The sequence below is a fragment of the Pipra filicauda genome, unplaced genomic scaffold, assembly GCF_003945595.2.
Source record: "Pipra filicauda isolate LSUMZ 115617 unplaced genomic scaffold, ASM394559v2 scaffold62_size3274119_pilon, whole genome shotgun sequence".
Classification (NCBI taxonomy): Eukaryota; Metazoa; Chordata; class Aves; order Passeriformes; family Pipridae; genus Pipra; species Pipra filicauda.
The window spans coordinates 2,133,717-2,157,333 of NW_024104787.1; the positions used below are offsets into that span (position 1 = coordinate 2,133,717).

At 49.6% G+C, this 23,617-nt stretch overlaps 1 protein-coding gene across 1 annotated transcript; it reads right to left on the reverse strand.

Annotated features, from left to right (window-relative positions):
* Positions 1–13,555: 13,555 nt before the first annotated feature.
* LOC113992093 (inositol 1,4,5-trisphosphate receptor-interacting protein-like 1) lies at positions 13,556–14,910 on the reverse strand. Its single transcript, XM_027729047.2, has 2 exons — positions 14,888–14,910; positions 13,556–14,488 (listed from the first exon to the last, which is right to left on the reverse strand). Exon 2 carries the CDS (start codon positions 14,483–14,485, stop codon positions 13,556–13,558), a length of 930 nt encoding a protein of 309 aa, XP_027584848.2. The 5' UTR covers positions 14,486–14,488; positions 14,888–14,910.
* Positions 14,911–23,617: the final 8,707 nt, after the last annotated feature.

A 23,617-nucleotide genomic window follows, 5' to 3' on the forward strand; every position in this document is an offset into this window, starting at 1 on the left:
TGTTTTACTGATTTAGACTGAGGAAGAGAGGAAACTGTTTTTACCTCTAAGCTGACTGATGGTGCCCTTATGGTGCTGTAGAGCTTTTTCTTCCAAACTCCACAGTTTTCAAGGCAGAAGTAAGTGCTATTGTCTGTATGCTCAGTTCACATGTACCGTCTAAGATAAAGGAGTTCTGCTTTTTTAAAACTTGCCCCCAAGTTTCAACTTTGCAGAGATTTTATATCTGTATCTTTAGTTACCCTGAGCCTAACTGAACTGTTGAGACCAGGTCAGTCCAGATGGGCTTGTCTCACTCCACTCTTCTGTTTACCTCTCTCCTTCAAGGCTATTCAAAAGTTGAAGGTCTAGCCCAATACCATCAATAACAGCATTACCACTAGCCTCATAGAGTTTGGGTTGCAGTCCATCTTCCTCCTGCTGTCTTTGCTCATGAAATGCTACCCCTAGGATGCTAGAGCTGGAAGTTTCCTGTATATCACTGGGGATTTATTTTTGACAAAATTTACGGGCAATCCAATTTTAACATGCTAAACATGTTTAGTATACAGTAACATTTTTTAATAATAGCATAAAGTTGATAATCCATATGGTATATTCACCATGCAAAACTGATGATTGCGTAAATTTTGATCTTGATAATGCTTATACCAATCTGTGCATATAACTTTGTGCTAGTTTGTAAGGTGAAATATATTGAAGGAGCAGAGGTTCCAACCAAAGAATGATCCAAAAGGAAAGTCTGAGAAACATCTCTGTAATCCAGTGAATAGAATGAAGGAAAGATTTGGATCAATAGCATCATCATTTACCTGCTACATGTTCCCTGGACAGTCATTTAGTGTTCTGTACTTCACTGGGAAAATGAGGCTCTGGATTTATGCATCTTTTTTAATTTATGGATGGAAAATGTTCTCAAATGCCATACATCACCAGGGCAATGTCAGCTAGTATTTTACCAATCTACTGAAGTCTGCTTTGCATCAGGTTGTCCCATCTCTTCCCTATCACCATCGCTTGGAAGTCAACTTTTAGCTGCATATGTGGAGGTCAAATCTATTTAATTCCTCCTCATGTACTTTCAGTTGTGTCTATTTTTGCCTATACAAAACTCAACTATATATTGAGTTTTGTAGAGCATGGAGACAAGCCATAGCCAAACAGAGCAATTTGAGTTGTAGCCCAGCACCCTGTAGGGTAGCCCCACATCTTCCAAGAACACTTTTCTTCTATAAAATATGCACTGGGACAAAAAAAAAAAGGAAAGAAAATATTCTTAATGTCCAATCAACCCAAATGTGAACCCATCCTTGCATCACGTAAGGAGTTTCCAGCAGATAACCTAAAAGAAGTAAGTTCTTCTCATATTTTCTGCTTTTTATGAACACAGGATTCAAACACAGTTTGACACTGCCTGACTTCCTACTGACAGAACCTGACAGTTGCAATAGTTGGACTGATCTTGAGCGACTGTGTAGGGGTACTGTGGTTTGCTTTTTTTTTGCCTTCATCAAAACTGGACAAGGTTAAATCAGAGCTAACAGATATGAGAATAACAACCCATGCATTTTCAGCTGGACAGGTTGGAAAGAGAGTCAGTCAACAGCATTTAGCACTGAAGTGGTGAGGTGTTTAACCATTTCAGGAACAGTCCTGACTTAGGGGGCATTATCCAGGGTCTGAGTATTTGATAAACAGGAACTTTACATTACATAGCACTGGTCAAATGCTTGTTCTGCTCTCCATGATTTTAGCATTCTTACAAAGCCCTGTGGCAAGGGAGGTATTTCTGCTCCCTTACAGGAACATTTCTAGTCTACAACTGCAAATGTTTCAGGACACAGGCCTAACTGTGTCTAAGAAAGTGTAAAAGTTGTTGCACAGGTTACTATTTCTACATAAAATAACCGTGACACCTGAGCACTCGAGTCTCTAACAACAAAATAAGGTTCTCCTCCTGTGAACACGAGGTAGCTCTTAATCCCTCACATGGCCATGGCACTGTGTTTGAATTAAGATGGTACCATAATGTGAGGAAATAAAGAGGCAGGCTGGCAGAATAAGGGTAAGAGAAAAATAAGAATGAAGAAAGTAGTCATAGGATTTTTTTTCTGTATGTGGATATTTTTCCTCTAAATGGTAAGAATTAAACTGAAAATGTTCTATGACAAAGGCAAAGAACTAAGACTCCCTGAGCACAGAACCGCCCAGCAACCACCCAAAAATCCAGTCCAATGACAGTGGAATCATATGTTGAGATCTGAATAGAATAGGTGTATATTGTTAAGTATAGAAATCCATAATTAAAGCTACAAGAGTCTATTCCTACTTTTCTCACAACTGTTACATCACCTTTGAAGAATACACCAAAGTTAAGGAAAGGGATTTTATTTCCAGGGCTGAGATGAGGAATTCGTTTCTTCTGAGTCCACCAGCACAACAAACCTGCTTTGTTTCCTCCAGGATATGTGTTTTAGTGAACACACATTGTCACAACTGTCACAACAAAGGCTACAAAAGCACTTTTATAACTAGTCTTGTTCCTGGCTTTAGGATAAAATTGCAAGTTCTACTTACTACTAAGAGGGCACAAGTTGTCTTTTTGACACCAGTTTTACCAGGCAGTGAGATTACTCAGCATCAAGCAGCATTTTAGAAACTTCAGGCAATGTTGAATATGGCATGGAGCATTTTCTATTGGCATGAGTTTACCCTTTTCATTGTGAGTTATAATTTAATGCTAGCCCTGCAACAAGAGGAAGTTGGCTCTAATAGAGCACGTATGTGTGGTGGGAGACAGGTGGCAATGTGTAATTGCCATTATCATTGTTAGTGTTTTCTGTTTCCCTAAGTGATGCTTATACCTGGGCATCAATATAGTATGGCTTGGCACGTGAAAGTGAATTGATGGGAATATAAGAAATTCCTGCCCAGATAGATCCACTTTTTATGTTATTTTCTTATCCAGTGGTGAAGAAACACTTCAAAGCACGCTTCAAAGAGCAGTATGTAAGCCTCATAATAGACAGCTATGCAACAACCTGTTCAAAGCGGTAATTTAGCTTTATACTCTGGCAGTAAGTGGTTGGTACTTTAATGACCCAATCGTTCAAAGCACTTAACTGTGCTCAAACTTTGAATAACCTCCTTTGCTTCAATGGGGCAATGTGCATACTGACTTCTAACCACCTGTTTAAACGGTTTGCTGGGTCAGGGCCAGAGAGTTCAGCATCTGGCAGGATCAAATATTAAACCTTGTGATATTTTGTATTTCTTCATGATTTCTATGCATAGATCTATTTTACGATCATGCTGCTATCTACTGCCAGAACACTGTACAAGTTAAGGCTTTTGAAGCCTTTTGAGAAGGCTTTAGGAGACTGGAGGATTTTTTTTTCTATTGATTTCTGATGTCAGCATAATAATTTCTTACATCACATTGCAATTTCCTACTCTATCTTATTTCTTGTTATTGTTAAAACAAATATTCATACTGGACTTCGTTTTTTAATTTTTTTTTGCACTAGTAAAAGTAGGGAACAATTTCAGTGAGTTAACTTTGCTAACTATACTAGTTTTAAATTACTTTGAGGTCATATTAGCACCATCATGACTTTATAGTTGTGAAAATGTTCCATAATCCCAGTGTGGCTGTCCTCAATTGTTAGACTAATTGCTTCTAGCTATAGTTCATTATAAAACTCTGATAATACTGTATTAGGGTAAAAACATCTGCAGTCCAAATCAGTATAAATAATTTGTTACAAGATATCACAGTTTATAAATGAAGGGGAAAAAGTTAATTTGTTGCACTTAACTTATTTTCACAATAATTTTTATAAATAGTACTAATAAGGAAAAAGGAATAGTAACTATAGAAACTGATGAAGAAAAGAGAACTAAGACACTTTTTTTTTAATATTTAGTGCAAGTATTCAACTTAACAAGAATCACTGAGTGGCTTTCAAAACCCATAGAAAAAAACTTGATTGGTTTCTACAGAATATGAATCAAAACTCAGTAGTGGATATGTTTTGATGCAGTTCTACAGTTAAAATTTCAGTGTGTCTTGAAGGAAGTAAAATAAATTCGTAGAGTTTGAAGGAAATTATTTATTCCATCTTAGTCATCTGAATGATTGTTTGCTAGTTTGGGTGTAAATATGCAGGTGTTTTAACCCCACCATATTGAGTATTCAACCCTGACTTTCTTCATATTGGTGTGCATCAAGAATAACTCTAGAGGAGCCCATGAAATTATATCTATGTTAAAAGACAGAGGTTTTGTTTGGTTTTTTTTTCATTGATTGTTTGGGGTTTTGTTTTTGTTTGTCGTTTGTTTGTTTGGTTTATTTCTTCATTAAAATTAACTGTTACCCTGCAAATCATCAAGAGGAAGAGAAGCTGCAGGGAAAATTACAGTGTGTATCACATAGATGTTTGAAGCCATTAAGGTACGGATGGGTTACATGAAATATTTTGTATGCAACTTCTGGAAAATGCTCTGTAATGTCAAGAGCATCACTGCAGAATGTTTATATTTTAATGTTTAGAATTCCTTTGCCTACTCATCCTAAATTTTAAACGGAGTTCATTTGAGGTGCATTAATGTAAAAATGAAATCTGTCTAAAATTTTTCTAAATTTCTGTCTTCATCAGTATATCTCAGTTTATAGCTTTGTTGAATTTAAAATTATTATGTCGTTTAATGTCTCTTATAAAACTGCAAACTGTGCAGTAATCTTGCCAAGGTTTGTCTTTGAGAGTCCATACAGTTTTTGTAAGAATATTGTACTAATATAATTTTGAAAAAGTAGGATTGTGATGAGTGTGTTTGTAAAGACATTATTTATTCCCTTATAAACTTAATATTTACTATCTTTACGCAGAGAAATATTGATGCCTGATTATTTCATAGCTGTCAGTGATTTGCAAGGTCTGACTCAGAAAAGCAACATCTCCCACACCGCGATTGATACTGTGTTCTCCTAGGAACTGATGCTAAGTTATTTCTTGGGGTAGAAGGAAGGAGCCATGCAAATTGTTTTCCTTTACTTTTACCTGTGATTAGGGAGGTGGGATTTGGGGACCCTTTGTTCAGCTGGTGACTCATTTATGTTGTGCTGCTTGGCCAAGTTACTTCACTGCTGTTTTCTGTAGTTTTCCCACTGGTGGAACAGAAATTATGATACTTCACGAAAATCAGAGAAACTTCAGGAACAATGAATTCTTTAAAATCCTGTGGTCTGTGTTTGGGCAAGGCTTCTGCTAATGTCCATTTGGCTCCAGATCAGGCCTAACAATTGTGAAGTAGTTTGATTTTTTTTGCAAAGAGGAACCTTTCTGCTTCTAAAAGGTAGGTAGATGATGAACCCAAAAGGCCTGTACTGAGAGCAAGCCATACTGTGCTCTGAGTGAGAAGACTTAATGGATTTCTTTCTCCTGGATCAAGATGAGGAGAGCCTAGAAGGTAAGAGATTCGGCACTTTCCCTAAAATTCATAGGATTACTAGTGCTGCTGTAGGATTCATTGCATGGTCTCTACCACCTAAATTGTTGTGAAGCCCCTAGTGACAGGCTGCTTCAATATCGTGAGAATGTTCATTCTGGGGAGTGCAGGCTTGTTCTTCAGGCTGTGTTCCATGGCTGAGATGTGAGGGCAATGCAGAGATGGCAAGGTGTGTAGTTCAAAGGTGGGATGATTGGGCCCTCCAAGCTAGTGTACCTGGTGACCGCTTACATGGTCACATATAACTTTTACCCCAGAGTAACCACCCAGTGGTCAGAATTATCCCATGTTGTTTTTCCCACCCATTTTGGATGCAGCATCTTCACCAAGAATGCTGAAATATTCATTCTCCCCCAGAAGCATTGTGCGGTTATGGACTTTACTTTCACTTCTCTCTTGTTGACTTCACTTGGCTCTTAGTGAGATTAAGCCTAAAAACAGTCAACTTTGTCTACCCAGCATGAGAACTTTAGGGACTGACCTTTTGCAGAGCACTTGCGCTGTTTGTAGAGGCAGAGTATAGGTCTCATGGGCACCTCTAGCAGAGCATTTGGTGGATTCCTCCACTTCTGCCATCTTGTTCATTTGGGCAGCCTGTGCCTTGCACATCACAGCAGTTATCCTTCCCTCCCTACTCCTGTGTGACCTATTCGGAGCTGGAGAGCTTCTGACACTCATTTTTTTCATTAAAATGCTCAAAGAGAAAAATCTTCCTTGAGTAAAACATGGAAGAAAGAGCTTACACAGAGAATGAGAAAAAAATCTGGAGTCTGTTTTTCATTTAAACAATCTCTAGAATTGTTTACGCGTTTCAGGCTCTTCACTCAATTCAGGCTAATAATTAAGAGTGCTTTTCTTCATCACTTACAGTTCATCATCAATAGAGTTTTAATGTTTGGGAGTATTGGTAATAACTGCTTTCTAATTAGACCATACTGAAAAGCTAATAATCCTCATTTAGGATTTTCAACTAATGTCTAACTTCTGTTTTTATCATTGTGTCCTGCGGTTAGCACACATTAAATTTGTCCTTGAAAGACAATGCTTTGTCTTCAGTAGTAGTCATCCTGTTTTATTTAGTACATCTGGAAATCAGGCTCAACATTTCTAATATTTTGCCATCTCCTTCCACTGCCCTGGGACATGGTGTTTTATAATGCAGTTTCTCCCCCAAGTATCTGTCCCAGCCTGTGTTCTGTATGTAACTTTACATGGATAGATAATGCATTTCAAAGACTATATAAATACAGTTTTAGCATTCCAGAGCTTAAATAATGTATTTGATAGTTGACAGAATTTAAATAATTTAAATTCTATTTAAAAGCTGGAAAGAGAATAGAAATTTTGGTTGCTATTTTCTGAATGTACAGCAGATGGTGCTTAACAAATATGCTTTAAAACCAATGCCTGAAAACTGCAAAGGCTGGCAACTTGAATTTTAATCATACTTCCCAGTCTTTTCAAAGAGGTAGTTTGAATGGAAGGACCCCAACAGGATTGACTTACTTCAATATATACAATATGCACAATGTTTGAATGGTGGGGATACAACAACGAGTATTTGAAAACTGTCTCTTGTGTGCTATAAGGAACTATACATTTGGAAAGGAGTTAGGCATTTGTAGGATTATTTCACTCTTGGTCATTACCCTTTTCCTCCAGGCTCACACGGTTCACTTAACGAATGATAAAGATCCAAGCTCCCCAGTACTACTTCCCACATGGAGAAAAGAATATGAAGGAAATGGTGTGATGAGACCTAGTCTGATGTCCCTAAAGTCTCATTTGTACACCTGTCAATGAAAGAAGTTTTTTTTTCTTCTGTCATCAACAGAGGAGCCTGTGCAGTGGTTCCGGGTAGACTTTCCCGGTGTGGGTGGCATCTGTCTCAGGACTAAACAAGAACTTGCCACTGTTATCCCCTGTTCGTATCCTATTAGCAAGGCAATGAGGGTGCTGTGACTCTGGGTTGCTATTTAAATTCTGCAGTGTCAAAACCTCAAGATTTATCTCTAATAAGGCAGCTGTCATCATATAGAAGCAAAAGCTATCATGAGCCAAGGGAAAATATGAAGGGGAGCAATGAGTCAAAAAGCTAAAGAGAATTTTTTTAGGCCTGTTTTTTTTCTTCAAAAAGCATTATTTCCTTTTAAGTGCATTTTTCAAATTATTGATTAAAAACCTCACAATGAACATCTCAGAGAGGGAAATTACTCTGTTTGCAGGAATGCAAACATGTATACCAGTCTTTAGTAGTGGTGTTATCAACCCCTACCTTGTTGGATCTCTTCTGAAGCCTGAAGGATACTTGGCTGCAAACTGTAAGGTTTAGTGACAGCCAGACTTGCAAAACTCATTGAGGAGACATTTCATGCTCTCATAATTGGCCTAAAATCTCTGGAGTTACACTGATTTTTAGATGTTCTGCTTGCTTGCTAAATAGGCAGTCATGCCACAATGCTGCCCCAATTTTTCTAGAGTAAAAACTTCATTCCCTTGTAGAACTGAGACAACTGGCTGTCCATGGAATGCGATGGGAAACCCATAGGTCTTATGGGCAGCTGTGGGGGGATGCAGTCCTTATCCTTACCTGCAGCAGTTTTAAAGGCAAGACAGCCTTTAAGTCAAGTTAATGCAGCTGCAGGCCTAGTGCTGGTGTTAAGACTCCTTTAAGAGCTTGAGCACATGTATTGGATGCTTTTCCAGCACATCTGCATAGGGATGCACATGAAGATCTGCCAGTTGGACTTGGATGTAGAAGTCTCACATCTGCAGTAGATTTACTGGGATTCAAAACCAGAGTGATTTCAAATACAGACCTGACCAATTTAACTTGGGAAAATACATGGTACCATGGGATGTTATGAATCATGCCTATGAGTCCAGATAGGGAAGAACAGCCGTCAGCTTTGCAGCTTAAACCAAGCCAGAAACCAGGCTTTAGAGCAAAGGTGAGTGGTCCATTAATGACTCAGAGCCCCTGAGACCTGAGTGGAAAAGCTGCCACCAATTCAGCAAAGAAGCCGAAGATCTACCTGGACCTTACATGTGCAAGCTCTGTGAAGAACCCCTTGTTCCTTGCTCCAAAGCTGAGGAGGGAATGAGAGTGCGTTTCTCTGGCGTATGATGGTATAATGTATATGGGCAATGAGAAATGATGTGAATTTATCTGAGGTGTTGCCAAACAGAAATGGCCAAATTCTCTCTGAAACCTTTATAATAACAGACAATTAAAGGAGTCTCTGTTTAATGATCCTAAGAACGTTTTGAGGAGTAAGCAATTACAGCCAAGATTGCTGGGAGCCTGTGTGCAACAGAGTGTCTGTTTAATCACCATCTGCAGCTTTTGGCCCACCTTCTGCTTTTGTTTAAATTTCTATTCTCCACAGGCTGCTGTGAGCAGATCACAGTGCTGCTGAGGCAATAATCAATACTGCTCTCATTTTAACTTGCTTGCCACTGAGAAAGCCAAATTTAATATTGAAGTTTTTAAAAACAAACTTGGGCAACAGACTGTATTAAGTTGCTACTTCATTACAATTTTAAAGCTGCAGGGAAAAGATCCATCAATATATTAATCTGTCACAAATTCATAGCATCTACTCCCCTTTCATCAGTCTCATTTTGCAGGGTACTTGGCAAATGCCAAAGCAGATAGTAAAAAAAAATCTTTCATGGGCTTCAGTAAGAAAGTGTGATTTACCCAGCCCTGAAAAGGATGTGTTCTTGATCATGGAGTCAGGGCAGCCAACATGTATTTGTGCATTTGCTCTGCATGTATACATGCAGGATGTGATGGGGGAAGGCACAGAAGTAAGGTCACTATGACTGTATCATATGATGTAGGAGGCATTGTCCATTTTAATGGTGAAGGCAGTTTCTCCTTTCCTCCCCAAATGAGAATATTCGTTTCGGGTATGGAGAATTACAGTGTTTCTCTACTGTCAGTCCTCCCAAGGTAATCAGGAGAGAGTTACACCTTGAGCCAAAGTCCTCCTGGCTACTTCTCTCCCTACCACTGGCAGTAATGTCTTACTGAGAGCTGAACAGAAATGTAGATTTGGCTCTCCATAGATCTGCTTCAAGGGATAGTTAATACTAAAATAACATTAGAAGAAACACTAAGCAAATCCCTAATGGAGCTGAAAGGAACAAATTTTACTGCTGTATCTATCAGTACCTGATCAGAACTTGCACTCTAAAATTTCATATTTAGGAAATTTCAAAGCTGTCGTCCATCTAAAGGGAGGTGTACTCAGTGCCACAGTTTCCAGTGCAGGGAAAAAAAAAGGGAAAAATTAAAATGAAACCAAGCGAGTTTGTTGCGCCACTTCTAGTCTAAAATTTGTCCCCTTAGCCAGAGAAGGGTAGGTTCAGACACTGTGAGAGGGGAAAGTGCTTGGCTGCAGGTGGAATTTAGAAAGGTATAAAAGTTGTCCTCTTATTTAGAAGGTTGGTCTCTATAATGCTTGCCTACATGTAGCTGGATTTCACAAGTTTACCCTATTTTCTCAAAAGTGGAAATGGTAATGTGGAGTTGGGTGTAATGAGGGTGTTCTCAGGAGGAGAAAGTATTGTGCCATATCGTTTAAAGACTTAAGAGTTGCTGTTTCTTATCTTTGGATTTAACTCTACCACTGTGAACTGCACCAATCAAACTGAACATAAGTGACTTACCTCAATGAAGATAAGTAAATGTAAACTCCATCAGGCTTGGAGGCATATGATAGAAATAAATTTTTACATCTACTCCTTTGAACACTGAACTGGCTTTTGGGGTGTCCTGTAAGGCTGTGGATGTTTGCCATTTTATCTACATCCAAGTTCAGTTCTCACTGGACACTAATAGGTAAGCCATATACTTTTTATTCAGAGCAAACAGAAAGGCAATTACAGATTTTTGTTTAATGTCACTTGGATCAACAGTGATCTGTCCCAAGGCACAGAGTGGAATGATTAATGTCTGACTGGGAACTCTGCTGTGGGGCCTTTTAAACTGGCAGCAAGGAAAGGGACTGGGGCACTGGGTTCCTGTGTGACAGGAACCTGCAAGTAAGGGAACAGCAAGCAAAGGCAATGTGAGAGCGAGACTGAAGAGGAGCAAGAAAAGCTAGACTGAATTGTGTTTAGAATAAGTACTTTCTGCTGTCTGTGTAGGTAAACAGGACCACAGAGTCGAAGTCAGTAACTCCTTACTCCAGACAGAAAAATATGTCCTACACAAGCAATTTCCAAGAAGCTTCCTGCTGTGGCTAACTGCTTATGGACTAATACTCAAAAAAGCAAGTGTTTCAACTAGATGCTTAGTAGCATGAGTTTCTGTCATGTGTTTCTAGCAGAGCTTGGTTGAAAGTCTAACAGTGTCTATCGGCTGACATATTCCATCACCTCCTTTCCTTATTAACCAAAAAACCATCTAGGGCCCTATCTACATCTCATAAATTATTAAACCTAACTAAAGTTATAATTAAAGATATTACTAAACTAGGGTGGAGGGGAGGGGAAGGGAAGGGGCTTGAGGGGGTGGCTGCTGGGGTTTCATTTCCGAGATGGGATTAAAGCAGGACGGGACATGGGGAGTTGGAAGTTAATGTTATATAACTTTCTGTTTAAAGTTTTATAAAACTAAATTCTTATTAAAATGACATATATTAAACTAGTTATTATTACTATTACTATTATTATTATTATTATACTTAGGAACTAAACTTACTATTAAACTTAATCCTAAACCTATTCCTGAGGGTAGTCCTAAATTTAATCTTTGTCAACTTCTCTAAAGCTGGAACTTGGGTTCTCGTCCCCATTCTACCAGGGTGACAGGGAAGAGAAGGCAGTTGCAGACCCTGAAAGTCCTGACGGGACAGAGCAGGCCTACAGCAGGTCTTCCTCTGCTCCACCTGGTTGGCTTTGAATTGCTCCGGCCGGGTGGACGGTAGAGCTCCTAGACAAACGTCATGGCTTTCCCAGGCCTGCCACAGAGGTGGGCTTAGGAGAAGTTTCTAGTTTTGCTGATTGGTTTTGCTCAGAAAGAACGAGCTCCCACAGAGAGACAGGGGCAAGAGACTCTGCATGGATCAGCCCGGCGAGAGCAATCTTGCCAGCGCCTCCAGACAGACACGGGAGCTTGCGGAGAGAGGCTGTGACCCGAGTCCGGTTGGGGACTGTGCGGCTCCAAGGTCCTCTGCAGATACCAAAGCTTTGGCAACAGAATCCAAGTCCCTTGAATTTGACAGAGCTGGGATGCTTCCCTCTGAGCAGCCGGGGCACAGCATCTAAGGCAGCAAGCGGGTGGGGCAGTGGCTGCTGCCACTGTCCGGGTGGACTGGCTCCCTGGGCACCGCGCATGCTTTTGCTGTGGCTTGTGCGCCGCGAGCAGAGTCAGGAAGGCAGAGGAGATGAAAGCTCCCTCTGCTCTCCCCAGGCTGTGTGTGAAGCCAGTGCTGCAGCTGGGTGGGAACAACGGGCACAGCGGAACAGTGGGCGCAGAGGAGCCCATCCTGTGGGTGTCCCGTGCGTGTTTGGAGGACTTGCGCTGCACTCTCTGCCAAGATGGGCTTCTCGAGTTGCTGCCTTTCAGGTGTCTTCCACCACCCCCAAGGCCTTCTCCAAGAGGGAAAGCGCTGGACGTGGGCTTTGGGTTTCGGCCTTGCGCTCCGAGTGACATCCGGTTGCACCAGAGCGGTTTGTCCCTCACCAGGTCGAGTGGGCAACCCCCTGCCTCCCAGGCTATGCGGGCCGGGGAGATCCTTGTAGAATTACCACGCAAATAGTCGTGTGTGATCGTCTCTTTCTTTTATTTCTGCTCTGGGCGCAGTAGATCCCGAGCAGCTGCGCCGTGTCTGCACCTGAGAACGTTCCCCGTGCAGTTGCTGCTCTGCTGCTGCCTTCGGTCTCAAGGCTCCACGGGCTGTTCTGAGCCTGACGGCTTGTCCTGCTGCCCCAGGAGTGCTGGAGCAGCCGCCTTGAGAGGGCCTTTGACAGCAGCAGGACGCCACGTGCCTCAGGACCGAGGCACCTTGTGGGCGATGCCCTGCTGGCTGAACGCTTGAAGGTCCAGCCAGAAGGACCGGGACCTTTCTCTCACACTAGTCCAGGTTCCTCCCTTTCCTAGGTGCTTTCCCCTGGGCCTTTGCACACTGTTCCGTTCTGTCTTTCTGGTGCACACCGCCCAAGGTCATGTCCAGCTTAGAAACTGGGCGAGGGAGCTGGAAGGGGGGCCCACCTGGGTTCCGCAAGGGGGGTGTGGCATGGCTCAGCTGTGGGGGAGCCGCTCTATTGGGCACCACTTGTCTGGGCTTTTCCCTCGCCTTTGGTGTGATCCCCTCCCTTATTAATTACCGCTGTTACTGAACTCCACTTGGCTTTTCACTAGAAACCCTTATAAAGGTTTGGGGTTTGAGTTTTTTAAAACTAAATTGTTAGTAATAAACTTATCTATGTTTCCCTTATAATTATTAAACTTAACTAAAGTTCTAATGAAAGCTATTATGAACCTAGGGTGGCGGGGAAGGGAAGGGAAGGGGCTTGAGGGGGTGGCTGCTGGGGCTTCATTTCCGGCTGGGATTAAAGCAGGACAGGGGACGTGGGGAGCTGGGAGCTAACGTTATCTACCTTACTGTTTAGAGTTTTATAAAACTAAATTCTTATTAAAATGATCTATCTTAAACTAGTTATTACTATTATTACTATTACTATGACTATTATTATGCCTAGGAACTAAACTTACTCTTAAACTTACTCCTAAACCTATTGTTGGGGGTAGTCTTAAAGTTAACTTTCTGCCAAGTTGGAGTTGGGATTCTTGCCCCCATTCCACCAGGGTGGCAGGGAACGGAAGGCAGTTGAGGGAGTGGCTGCTGGTGCTCCATTTGCAGCTGGGCTTAAGGCAGAGCAGGGCACATGGGGAGTTGGGAGTAGACAGAGCCAGGACTGCTGCTCTTCAGTCCAGTCAGCACAAGGGTCTGTTGTGCCGTGCCGACTGGGTGCGCTCCCAAGTCGCCGCGCAGCCCCGGCCCAAAGCAGCCCCCGGGAAAGCTGCGCCTGCCTATTCCAGGACCAGGAAGGTGCCCGGGCGGCCCTGCTGCAGTGCCAAGAGCAGCACAGCGCAGAGCCGCACCTGGCCGGGGCCGGTCAGCAGGAGCCTGCAGGAGCGGGAGGAGGGCAGCAGCCGGAGCTGCCAGTCGTGCCACTGAGGCAAACGCTCCCAGGCTGATTCCACCAGTCTGGGCAGCCAGCCGGCGACCTTCTGCACCTCCAAGTGGGAGTCTGTGCAGAGGGTGCGCACGAGGGGCGAGTGCTGATGGTTGTAGGTGGGGTGGACAAAGCAGAAGATGTTCCCCGCCGTCCTGGAACACGAGCACTCCAGCAGCACACGGATGGAGTGTGGCACGTCCATGGCGTCGGGCAGCTGCAGCCGGAAAGAGTGCCAGGGGGGTGGCCTGAGGAAGAGCAGCAGCTGGTAGACGGTGCAGTCCCCCAGCTCACGCCAGGACTCGATGCAGGTGCCCTGCTGCCCAGTGGCCAGGTGCAGCTCTGGCATGAAGGTGTTCTGGGACAGCACTTGGCACACCTCCAGGAGGTCCCGCAGCAGCTTCTTCAGGGTCCGGCCCATGAAGGGCAGGTCCTGCAGCGGTGACAGGCTGAGCGCTGCAAAAGGCCCGCCAGCAGCGGCTGCTGCGCTGAGCTCTTCTTGCTCACGGCGCCGGCGAGAGGCCTCCTCCCTTTGCCAGGCCAGCCAGCCCAGCCCAGCTGCTGCAGCCAGCCAGAAGAGCCAGTGCTGCAAGATCCAAAGGAGTGGAACATCTTCCAGGGCCCTCCTCCACTCGACTTCCTCCCACAGCTCCGTCATCTTCTGCTCCACAAAAAGCGCACGCTCGGTCATCCGCCGCGCGCTGACCGCATCGCTCTGGGGATCCTGTGTCCGCTTGGGCAGGATGGCCAGCACAGCCAGGAGGAGCACAGTTGCTGAATCCATGGCCTGCAGGAGATGAGAGACAAGTTTCTCCAGCGGCTCGGGGTGGGAGGGAGCACGGGGATCAAGGCTTGAAGGGAACGCAGCCCCTGGCTGCAGACGGCACAGGGCCCACCCTGTGTCAGGCCCTGGCAAAAGGCAAGAGACAGCCGAGCAGAGTCTCCCCTGGCCCCATCCCCGCCACACCACAGCGTCCCCTGGAGCCGGGGGCAGCCGGCCCATCCCCAAAGGCTCTTTGGGCACTTGCCAACACAGAGAGCCCTGAGCACCTGTGTGCCAGGCCCCAGGGGCACAACTCGGCCCTGCCGGGAGGGACTCAGCTTTGGCTCAGGGTTACAACCACCCCCCCTGGGCATCTCCCCCCTCCCCCATCCATCCCAGCCTTCCCCCTGCATCTGCACTCACTGATCGCCCAAGTCCAACTGCCCTGGGGCTGCCTGCTGTGCTCCTTAGGGACAGCTCCCATTGTGACCTGTCCGCTGTGATGTCACAGCCACCAGAGACACATCAGCCGGCCCACAAGCCCCGCCCTTCATCCCCACCCCCCTGCTCAGGGCCTTCTGGGCATCCTCTCTAACACTCAGTGCCAAGTCCTCCTCGGGAGATCCCGGGGGGTCTCTTGGCCAAACGGACAAAGCCCCAGAGCCACCACAGAGAGCCCCGAGCCCCCCGAGACGGCCCCACTGGCACAACTGCGCCTGGCCCCACGGGGCTTCCGTCTCTTGCTTTGGCTTACAAAGTCCCCTGGCCATTTGCCCATTCTCCCATCCAGCCCAGCCCAGCCCAGCTCAGCCCAGCTGTGGAAGTGAGCAAGGAGCTGCAACCATCACAGACCAAAGATTTCCCTGACTGGCAGAATCAGAAGGGGACTGTGAGTTGCAAAGGAGCCTTGAGATGGCACTAAGCTTGGCTTAGCTTGAGCCTGGTCTTCTGGAGGCTAAAGTTTGGCGTGTGCCTCGGCAATAGCAAATAAACCTCGCCAATGGGCAGAGACTCGGACTTGCCTGTTCTCTTTATTCCTAAGGCCGAGCGGCCTTGCAGAAGGAAAGGCTTTGCGTAAGACAGAAGACAGTGCCTCAGGGATACTGTGGGCTGTGGAGATGGGAGGTGCAGCTCTAGCTTGAGCTCCCAGGCGGAAGTTTACCTGTCACCTCGAGAGCTCACTTGCAGACCCTGAAAGTCCTGACGGGACAGAGCAGGCCTACAGCAGGCCTTCCTCTGCTCCACCTGGTTGGCTTTGAATTGCTCCGGCCGGGTGGACGGTAGAGCTCCTAGACAAACGTCATGGCTTTCCCAGGCCTGCCACAGAGGTGGGCTTAGGAGAAGTTTCTGGTTTTGCTGATTGGTTTTGCTTAGCAAGAACAAGCTCCCACAGAGAGACACGGGCAAGAGACTCTGCATGGATCAGCCCGGCGAGAACAATATTGCCAGCGCCTCCAGACAGACACGGGAGCTTGCGGAGAGAGGCTGTGACCCGAGTCCGGTTGGGGACTGTGCGGCTCCAAGGTCCTCTGCAGATACCAAAGCTTTGGCAACAGAATCCAAGTCCCTTGAATTTGACAGAGCCGGGATGCTTCCCTCTGAGCAGCCGGGGCACAGCATCTAAGGCAGCAAGCGGGTGGGGCAGTGCTGCTGCCACTGTCCGGGTGGACTGGCTCCCTGGGCACCGCGCATGCTTTTGCTGTGGCTTGCGCGGCGCGAGCAGGGTCAGGAAGGCAGAGGAGATGAAAGCTCCCTCTGCTCTCCCCAGGCTGTGTGTGAAGCCAGTGCTGCAGCTGGGTGGGAACAACGGGCACAGCGGAACAGTGGGCGCAGAGGAGCCCATCCTGTGGGTGCCCCGTGCGTGTCTGGAGGACTTGTGCTGCACTCTCTGCCAAGATGGGCTTCTCGAGTTGCTGCCTTTCAGGTGTCTTCCACCACCCCCAAGGCCTTCTCCAAGAGGGAAAGCGCTGGACGTGGGCTTTGGGTTTCGGCCTTGCGCTCCGAGTGACATCCGGCCGCACCAGAGCGGTTTGTCCCTCACCAGGGCGGGTGGGCAATCCCTGCCTCCCAAGCTATGCGGGCCGGGGAGATCCTTGTAGAATTACCACGCAAATAGTCGTGTGTGATCGTCTCTTTCTTTTATTTCTGCTCTGGGCGCAGTAGATCCCGAGCAGCTGCGCCGTGTCTGCACCTGAGAACGTTCCCCGTGCAGTTGCTGCTCTGCTGCTGCCTTCGGTCTCAAGGCTCCACGGGCTGTTCTGAGCCTGACGGCTTGTCCTGCTGCCCCAGGAGTGCTGGAGCAGCCGCCTTGAGAGGGCCTTTGACAGCAGCAGGACGCCACGTGCCTCAGGACCGAGGCACCTTGTGGGCGATGCCCTGCTGGCTGAACGCTTGAAGGTCCAGCCAGAAGGACCGGGACCTTTCTCTCACACTAGTCCAGGTTCCTCCCTTTCCTAGGTGCTTTCCCCTGGGCCTTTGCACACTGTTCCGTTCTGTCTTTCTGGTGCACACCGCCCAAGGTCATGTCCAGCTTAGAAACTGGGCGAGGGAGCTGGAAGGGGGGCCCACCTGGGTTCCGCAAGGGGGGTGTGGCATGGCTCAGCTGTGGGGGAGCCGCTCTATTGGGCACCACTTGTCTGGGCTTTTCCCTCGCCTTTGGTGTGATCCCCTCCCTTATTAATTACCGCTGTTACTGAACTCCACTTGGCTTTTCACTAGAAACCCTTATAAAGGTTTGGGGTTTGAGTTTTTTAAAACTAAATTGTTAGTAATAAACTTATCTATGTTTCCCTTATAATTATTAAACTTAACTAAAGTTCTAATGAAAGCTATTATGAACCTAGGGTGGCGGGGAAGGGAAGGGAAGGGGCTTGAGGGGGTGGCTGCTGGGGCTTCATTTCCGGCTGGGATTAAAGCAGGACAGGGGACGTGGGGAGCTGGGAGCTAACGTTATCTACCTTACTGTTTAGAGTTTTATAAAACTAAATTCTTATTAAAATGATCTATCTTAAACTAGTTATTACTATTATTACTATTACTATGACTATTATTATGCCTAGGAACTAAACTTACTCTTAAACTTACTCCTAAACCTATTGTTGGGGGTAGTCTTAAAGTTAACTTTCTGCCAAGTTGGAGTTGGGATTCTTGCCCCCATTCCACCAGGGTGGCAGGGAACGGAAGGCAGTTGAGGGAGTGGCTGCTGGTGCTCCATTTGCAGCTGGGCTTAAGGCAGAGCAGGGCACATGGGGAGTTGGGAGTAGACAGAGCCAGGAGTGCTGCTCTTCAGTCCAGTCAGCACAAGGGTCTGTTGTGCCGTGCCGACTGGGTGCGCTCCCAAGTCGCCGCGCAGCCCCGGCCCAAAGCAGCCCCCGGGAAAGCTGCGCCTGCCTATTCCAGGAGCAGGAAGGTGCCCGGGCGGCCCTGCTGCAGTGCCAAGAGCAGCACAGCGCAGAGCCGCACCTGGCCGGGGCCGGTCAGCAGGAGCCTGCAGGAGCGGGAGGAGGGCAGCAGCCGGAGCTGCCAGTCGTGCCACTGAGGCAAACGCTCCCAGGCCGATTCCACCAGTCTGGGCAGCCAGCCGGCGACCTTCTGCACCTCCAAGTGGGAGTCTGTGCAGAGGGTGCGCACGAGGGGCGAGTGCTGGTGGTTGTAGGTGGGGTGGACAAAGCAGAAGATGTTCCCCGCCGTCCTGGAACACGAGCACTCCAGCAGCACACGGATGGAGTGTGGCACGTCCATGGCGTCGGGCAGCTGCAGCCGGAAAGAGTGCCAGGGGGGTGGCCTGAGGAAGAGCAGCAGCTGGTAGACGGTGCAGTCCCCCAGCTCATGCCAGGACTCGATGCAGGTGCCCTGCTGCCCAGTGGCCAGGTGCAGCTCTGGCATGAAGGTGTTCTGGGAGAGCACCTGGCACACCTCCAGGAGGTCCCGCAGCAGCTTCTTCAGGGTCCGGCCCATGAAGGGCAGGTCCTGCAGCGGTGACAGGCTGAGCGCTGCAAAAGGCCCGCCAGCAGCGGCTGCTGCGCTGAGCTCTTCTTGCTCACGGCGCCGGCGAGAGGCCTCCTCCCTTTGCCAGGCCAGCCAGCCCAGCCCAGCTGCTGCAGCCAGCCAGAAGAGCCAGTGCTGCAAGATCCAAAGGAGTGGAACATCGTCCAGGGCCCTCCTCCACTCGACTTCCTCCCACAGCTCCGTCATCTTCTGCTCCACAAAAAGCGCACGCTCGGTCATCCGCCGCGCGCTGACCGCATCGCTCTGGGGATCCTGTGTCGTCTTGGGCAGGATGGCCAGCACAGCCAGGAGGAGCAGAGTTGCTGAATCCATGGCCTGCAGGAGATGAGAGACAAGTTTCCCCAGCGGCCCTGGCTGGGCTGTGCCCCGGCAAAAGGCAAGAGACAGCCGAGCAGAGTCTCCCCAGGCCCCATCCCCGCCACACCACAGGGTCCCGTGGAGCCGGGGGCAGCCGGCCCATCCCCAAAGGCTCTTTGGGCACTTGCCAACACAGAGAGCCCTGAGCACCTGTGTGCCAGGCCCCAGGGGCACAACTCGGCCCTGCCGGGAGGGACTCAGCTTTGGCTCAGGGTTACAACCACCCCCCCTGGGCATCTTCCCCCTCCCCCATCCATCCCAGCCTTCCCCCTGCATCTGCACTCACTGATCGCCCAAGTCCAACTGCCCTGGGGCTGCCTGCTGTGCTCCTTAGGGACAGCTCCCATTGTGACCTGTCCGCTGTGATGTCACAGCCACCAGAGACACATCAGCCGGCCCACAAGCCCCGCCCTTCATCCCCACCCCCCTGCTCAGGGCCTTCTGGGCATCCTCTCTAACACTCAGTGCCAACTCCTCCTCGGGAGATCCCGGGGGGTCTCTTGGCCAAACGGACAAAGCCCCAGAGCCACCACAGAGAGCCCCGAGCCCCCCCGAGACGGCCCCACTGGCACAACTGCGCCTGGCCCCACGGGGCTTCCGTCTCTTGCTTTGGCTTACAAAGTCCCCTGGCCATTTGCCCCTTCCCCCATCCAGCCCAGCCCAGCCCAGCTGTGGAAGTGAGGCAGGAGCTGCAACCATCACAGACCAAAGATTTCCCTGGCTGGCAGAATCTGAAGGGGCCTGTGAGTTGCAAAGGAGCCTTGAGATGGCGCTAAGCTTGGCTTAGCTTGAGCCTGGTCTTCTGGAGGCTAAAGTCTGGCGTGTGCCTCGGCAATAGCAAATAAACCTCGCCAATGGGCAGAGACTCGGACTTGCCTGTTCTCTTTATTCCTAAGGCCGAGCGGCCTTGAAGAAGGAAAGGCTTTGCGTAAGACAGAAGACAGTGCCTCAGGGATACTGTGGGCTGTGGAGATGGGAGGTGCAGCTCTAGCTTGAGCTCCCAGGCGGAAGTTTACCTGTCACCTCGAGAGCTCACTTGCAGACCCTGAAAGTCCTGACGGGACAGAGCAGGCCTACAGCAGGCCTTCCTCTGCTCCACCTGGTTGGCTTTGAATTGCTCCGGCCGGGTGGACGGTAGAGCTCCTAGACAAACGTCATGGCTTTCCCAGGCCTGCCACAGAGGTGGGCTTAGGAGAAGTTTCTAGTTTTGCTGATTGGTTTTGCTCAGAAAGAACGAGCTCCCACAGAGAGACAGGGGCGAGAGACTCTGCATGGATCAGCCCGGCGAGAGCAATCTTGCCAGCGCCTCCAGACAGACACGGGAGCTTGCGGAGAGAGGCTGTGACCCGAGTCCGGTTGGGGACTGTGCGGCTCCAAGGTCCTCTGCAGATACCAAAGCTTTGGCAACAGAATCCAAGTCCCTTGAATTTGACAGAGCTGGGATGCTTCCCTCTGAGCAGCCGGGGCACAGCATCTAAGGCAGCAAGCGGGTGGGGCAGTGCTGCTGCCACTGTCCGGGTGGACTGGCTCCCTGGGCACCGCGCATGCTTTTGCTGTGGCTTGTGCGCCGCGAGCAGAGTCAGGAAGGCAGAGGAGATGAAAGCTCCCTCTGCTCTCCCCAGGCTGTGTGTGAAGCCAGTGCTGCAGCTGGGTGGGAACAACGGGCGCAGCGGAACAGTGGGCGCAGAGGAGCCCATCCTGTGGGTGCCCCGTGCGTGTTTGGAGGACTTGTGCTGCACTCTCTGCCAAGATGGGCTTCTCGAGTTGCTGCCTTTCAGGTGTCTTCCACCACCCCCAAGGCCTTCTCCAAGAGGGAAAGCGCTGGACGTGGGCTTTGGGTTTCGGCCTTGCGCTCCGAGTGACATCCGGCCGCACCAGAGCGGTTTGTCCCTCACCAGGGCGGGTGGGCAATCCCTGCCTCCCAAGCTATGCGGGCCGGGGAGATCCTTGTAGAATTACCACGCAAATAGTCGTGTGTGATCGTCTCTTTCTTTTATTTCTGCTCTGGGCGCAGTAGATCCCGAGCAGCTGCGCCGTGTCTGCACCTGAGAACGTTCCCCGTGCAGTTGCTGCTCTGCTGCTGCCTTCGGTCTCAAGGCTCCACGGGCTGTTCTGAGCCTGACGGCTTGTCCTGCTGCCCCAGGAGTGCTGGAGCAGCCGCCTTGAGAGGGCCTTTGACAGCAGCAGGACGCCACGTGCCTCAGGACCGAGGCACCTTGTGGGCGATGCCCTGCTGGCTGAACGCTTGAAGGTCCAGCCAGAAGGACCGGGACCTTTCTCTCACACTAGTCCAGGTTCCTCCCTTTCCTAGGTGCTTTCCCCTGGGCCTTTGCACACTGTTCCGTTCTGTCTTTCTGGTGCACACCGCCCAAGGTCATGTCCAGCTTAGAAACTGGGCGAGGGAGCTGGAAGGGGGGCCCACCTGGGTTCCGCAAGGGGGGTGTGGCATGGCTCAGCTGTGGGGGAGCCGCTCTATTGGGCACCACTTGTCTGGGCTTTTCCCTCGCCTTTGGTGTGATCCCCTCCCTTATTAATTACCGCTGTTACTGAACTCCACTTGGCTTTTCACTAGAAACCCTTATAAAGGTTTGGGGTTTGAGTTTTTTAAAACTAAATTGTTAGTAATAAACTTATCTATGTTTCCCTTATAATTATTAAACTTAACTAAAGTTCTAATGAAAGCTATTATGAACCTAGGGTGGCGGGGAAGGGAAGGGAAGGGGCTTGAGGGGGTGGCTGCTGGGGCTTCATTTCCGGCTGGGATTAAAGCAGGACAGGGGACGTGGGGAGCTGGGAGCTAACGTTATCTACCTTACTGTTTAGAGTTTTATAAAACTAAATTCTTATTAAAATGATCTATCTTAAACTAGTTATTACTATTATTACTATTACTATGACTATTATTATGCCTAGGAACTAAACTTACTCTTAAACTTACTCCTAAACCTATTGTTGGGGGTAGTCTTAAAGTTAACTTTCTGCCAAGTTGGAGTTGGGATTCTTGCCCCCATTCCACCAGGGTGGCAGGGAACGGAAGGCAGTTGAGGGAGTGGCTGCTGGTGCTCCATTTGCAGCTGGGCTTAAGGCAGAGCAGGGCACATGGGGAGTTGGGAGTAGACAGAGCCAGGAGTGCTGCTCTTCAGTCCAGTCAGCACAAGGGTCTGTTGTGCCGTGCCGACTGGGTGCGCTCCCAAGTCGCCGCGCAGCCCCGGCCCAAAGCAGCCCCCGGGAAAGCTGCGCCTGCCTATTCCAGGAGCAGGAAGGTGCCCGGGCGGCCCTGCTGCAGTGCCAAGAGCAGCACAGCGCAGAGCCGCACCTGGCCGGGGCCGGTCAGCAGGAGCCTGCAGGAGCGGGAGGAGGGCAGCAGCCGGAGCTGCCAGTCGTGCCACTGAGGCAAACGCTCCCAGGCCGATTCCACCAGTCTGGGCAGCCAGCCGGCGACCTTCTGCACCTCCAAGTGGGAGTCTGTGCAGAGGGTGCGCACGAGGGGCGAGTGCTGGTGGTTGTAGGTGGGGTGGACAAAGCAGAAGATGTTCCCCGCCGTCCTGGAACACGAGCACTCCAGCAGCACACGGATGGAGTGTGGCACGTCCATGGCGTCGGGCAGCTGCAGCCGGAAAGAGTGCCAGGGGGGTGGCCTGAGGAAGAGCAGCAGCTGGTAGACGGTGCAGTCCCCCAGCTCATGCCAGGACTCGATGCAGGTGCCCTGCTGCCCAGTGGCCAGGTGCAGCTCTGGCATGAAGGTGTTCTGGGACAGCACCTGGCACACCTCCAGGAGGTCCCGCAGCAGCTTCTTCAGGGTCCGGCCCATGAAGGGCAGGTCCTGCAGCGGTGACAGGCTGAGCGCTGCAAAAGGCCCGCCAGCAGCGGCTGCTGCGCTGAGCTCTTCTTGCTCACGGCGCCGGCGAGAGGCCTCCTCCCTTTGCCAGGCCAGCCAGCCCAGCCCAGCTGCTGCAGCCAGCCAGAAGAGCCAGTGCTGCAAGATCCAAAGGAGTGGAACATCGTCCAGGGCCCTCCTCCACTCGACTTCCTCCCACAGCTCCGTCATCTTCTGCTCCACAAAAAGCGCACGCTCGGTCATCCGCCGCGCGCTGACCGCATCGCTCTGGGGATCCTGTGTCGTCTTGGGCAGGATGGCCAGCACAGCCAGGAGGAGCAGAGTTGCTGAATCCATGGCCTGCAGGAGATGAGAGACAAGTTTCTCCAGCGGCTCGGGGTGGGAGGGAGCACGGGGATCAAGGCTTGAAGGGAACGCAGCCCCTGGCTGCAGACGGCACAGGGCCCACCCTGCCCCAGCCGGGACCCTCCTTGTCAGGCCCTGGCTGGGCTGTGCCCCGGCAAAAGGCAAGAGACAGCCGAGCAGAGTCTCCCCAGGCCCCATCCCCGCCACACCACAGCGTCCCGTGGAGCCGGGGGCAGCCGGCCCATCCCCAAAGGCTCTTTGGGCACTTGCCAACACAGAGAGCCCTGAGCACCTGTGTGCCAGGCCCCAGGGGCACAACTCGGCCCTGCCGGGAGGGACTCAGCTTTGGCTCAGGGTTACAACCACCCCCCCTGGGCATCTTCCCCCTCCCCCATCCATCCCAGCCTTCCCCCTGCATCTGCACTCACTGATCGCCCAAGTCCAACTGCCCTGGGGCTGCCTGCTGTGCTCCTTAGGGACAGCTCCCATTGTGACCTGTCCGCTGTGATGTCACAGCCACCAGAGACACATCAGCCGGCCCACAAGCCCCGCCCTTCATCCCCACCCCCCTGCTCAGGGCCTTCTGGGCATCCTCTCTAACACTC

Excerpts from the sequence above, each read along its gene's own strand:
- LOC113992093 (XM_027729047.2), bottom strand. The coding sequence starts at position 14,485 with ATGGATTCAGCAACTGTGCTCCTCCTGGCTGTGCTGGCCATCCTGCCC.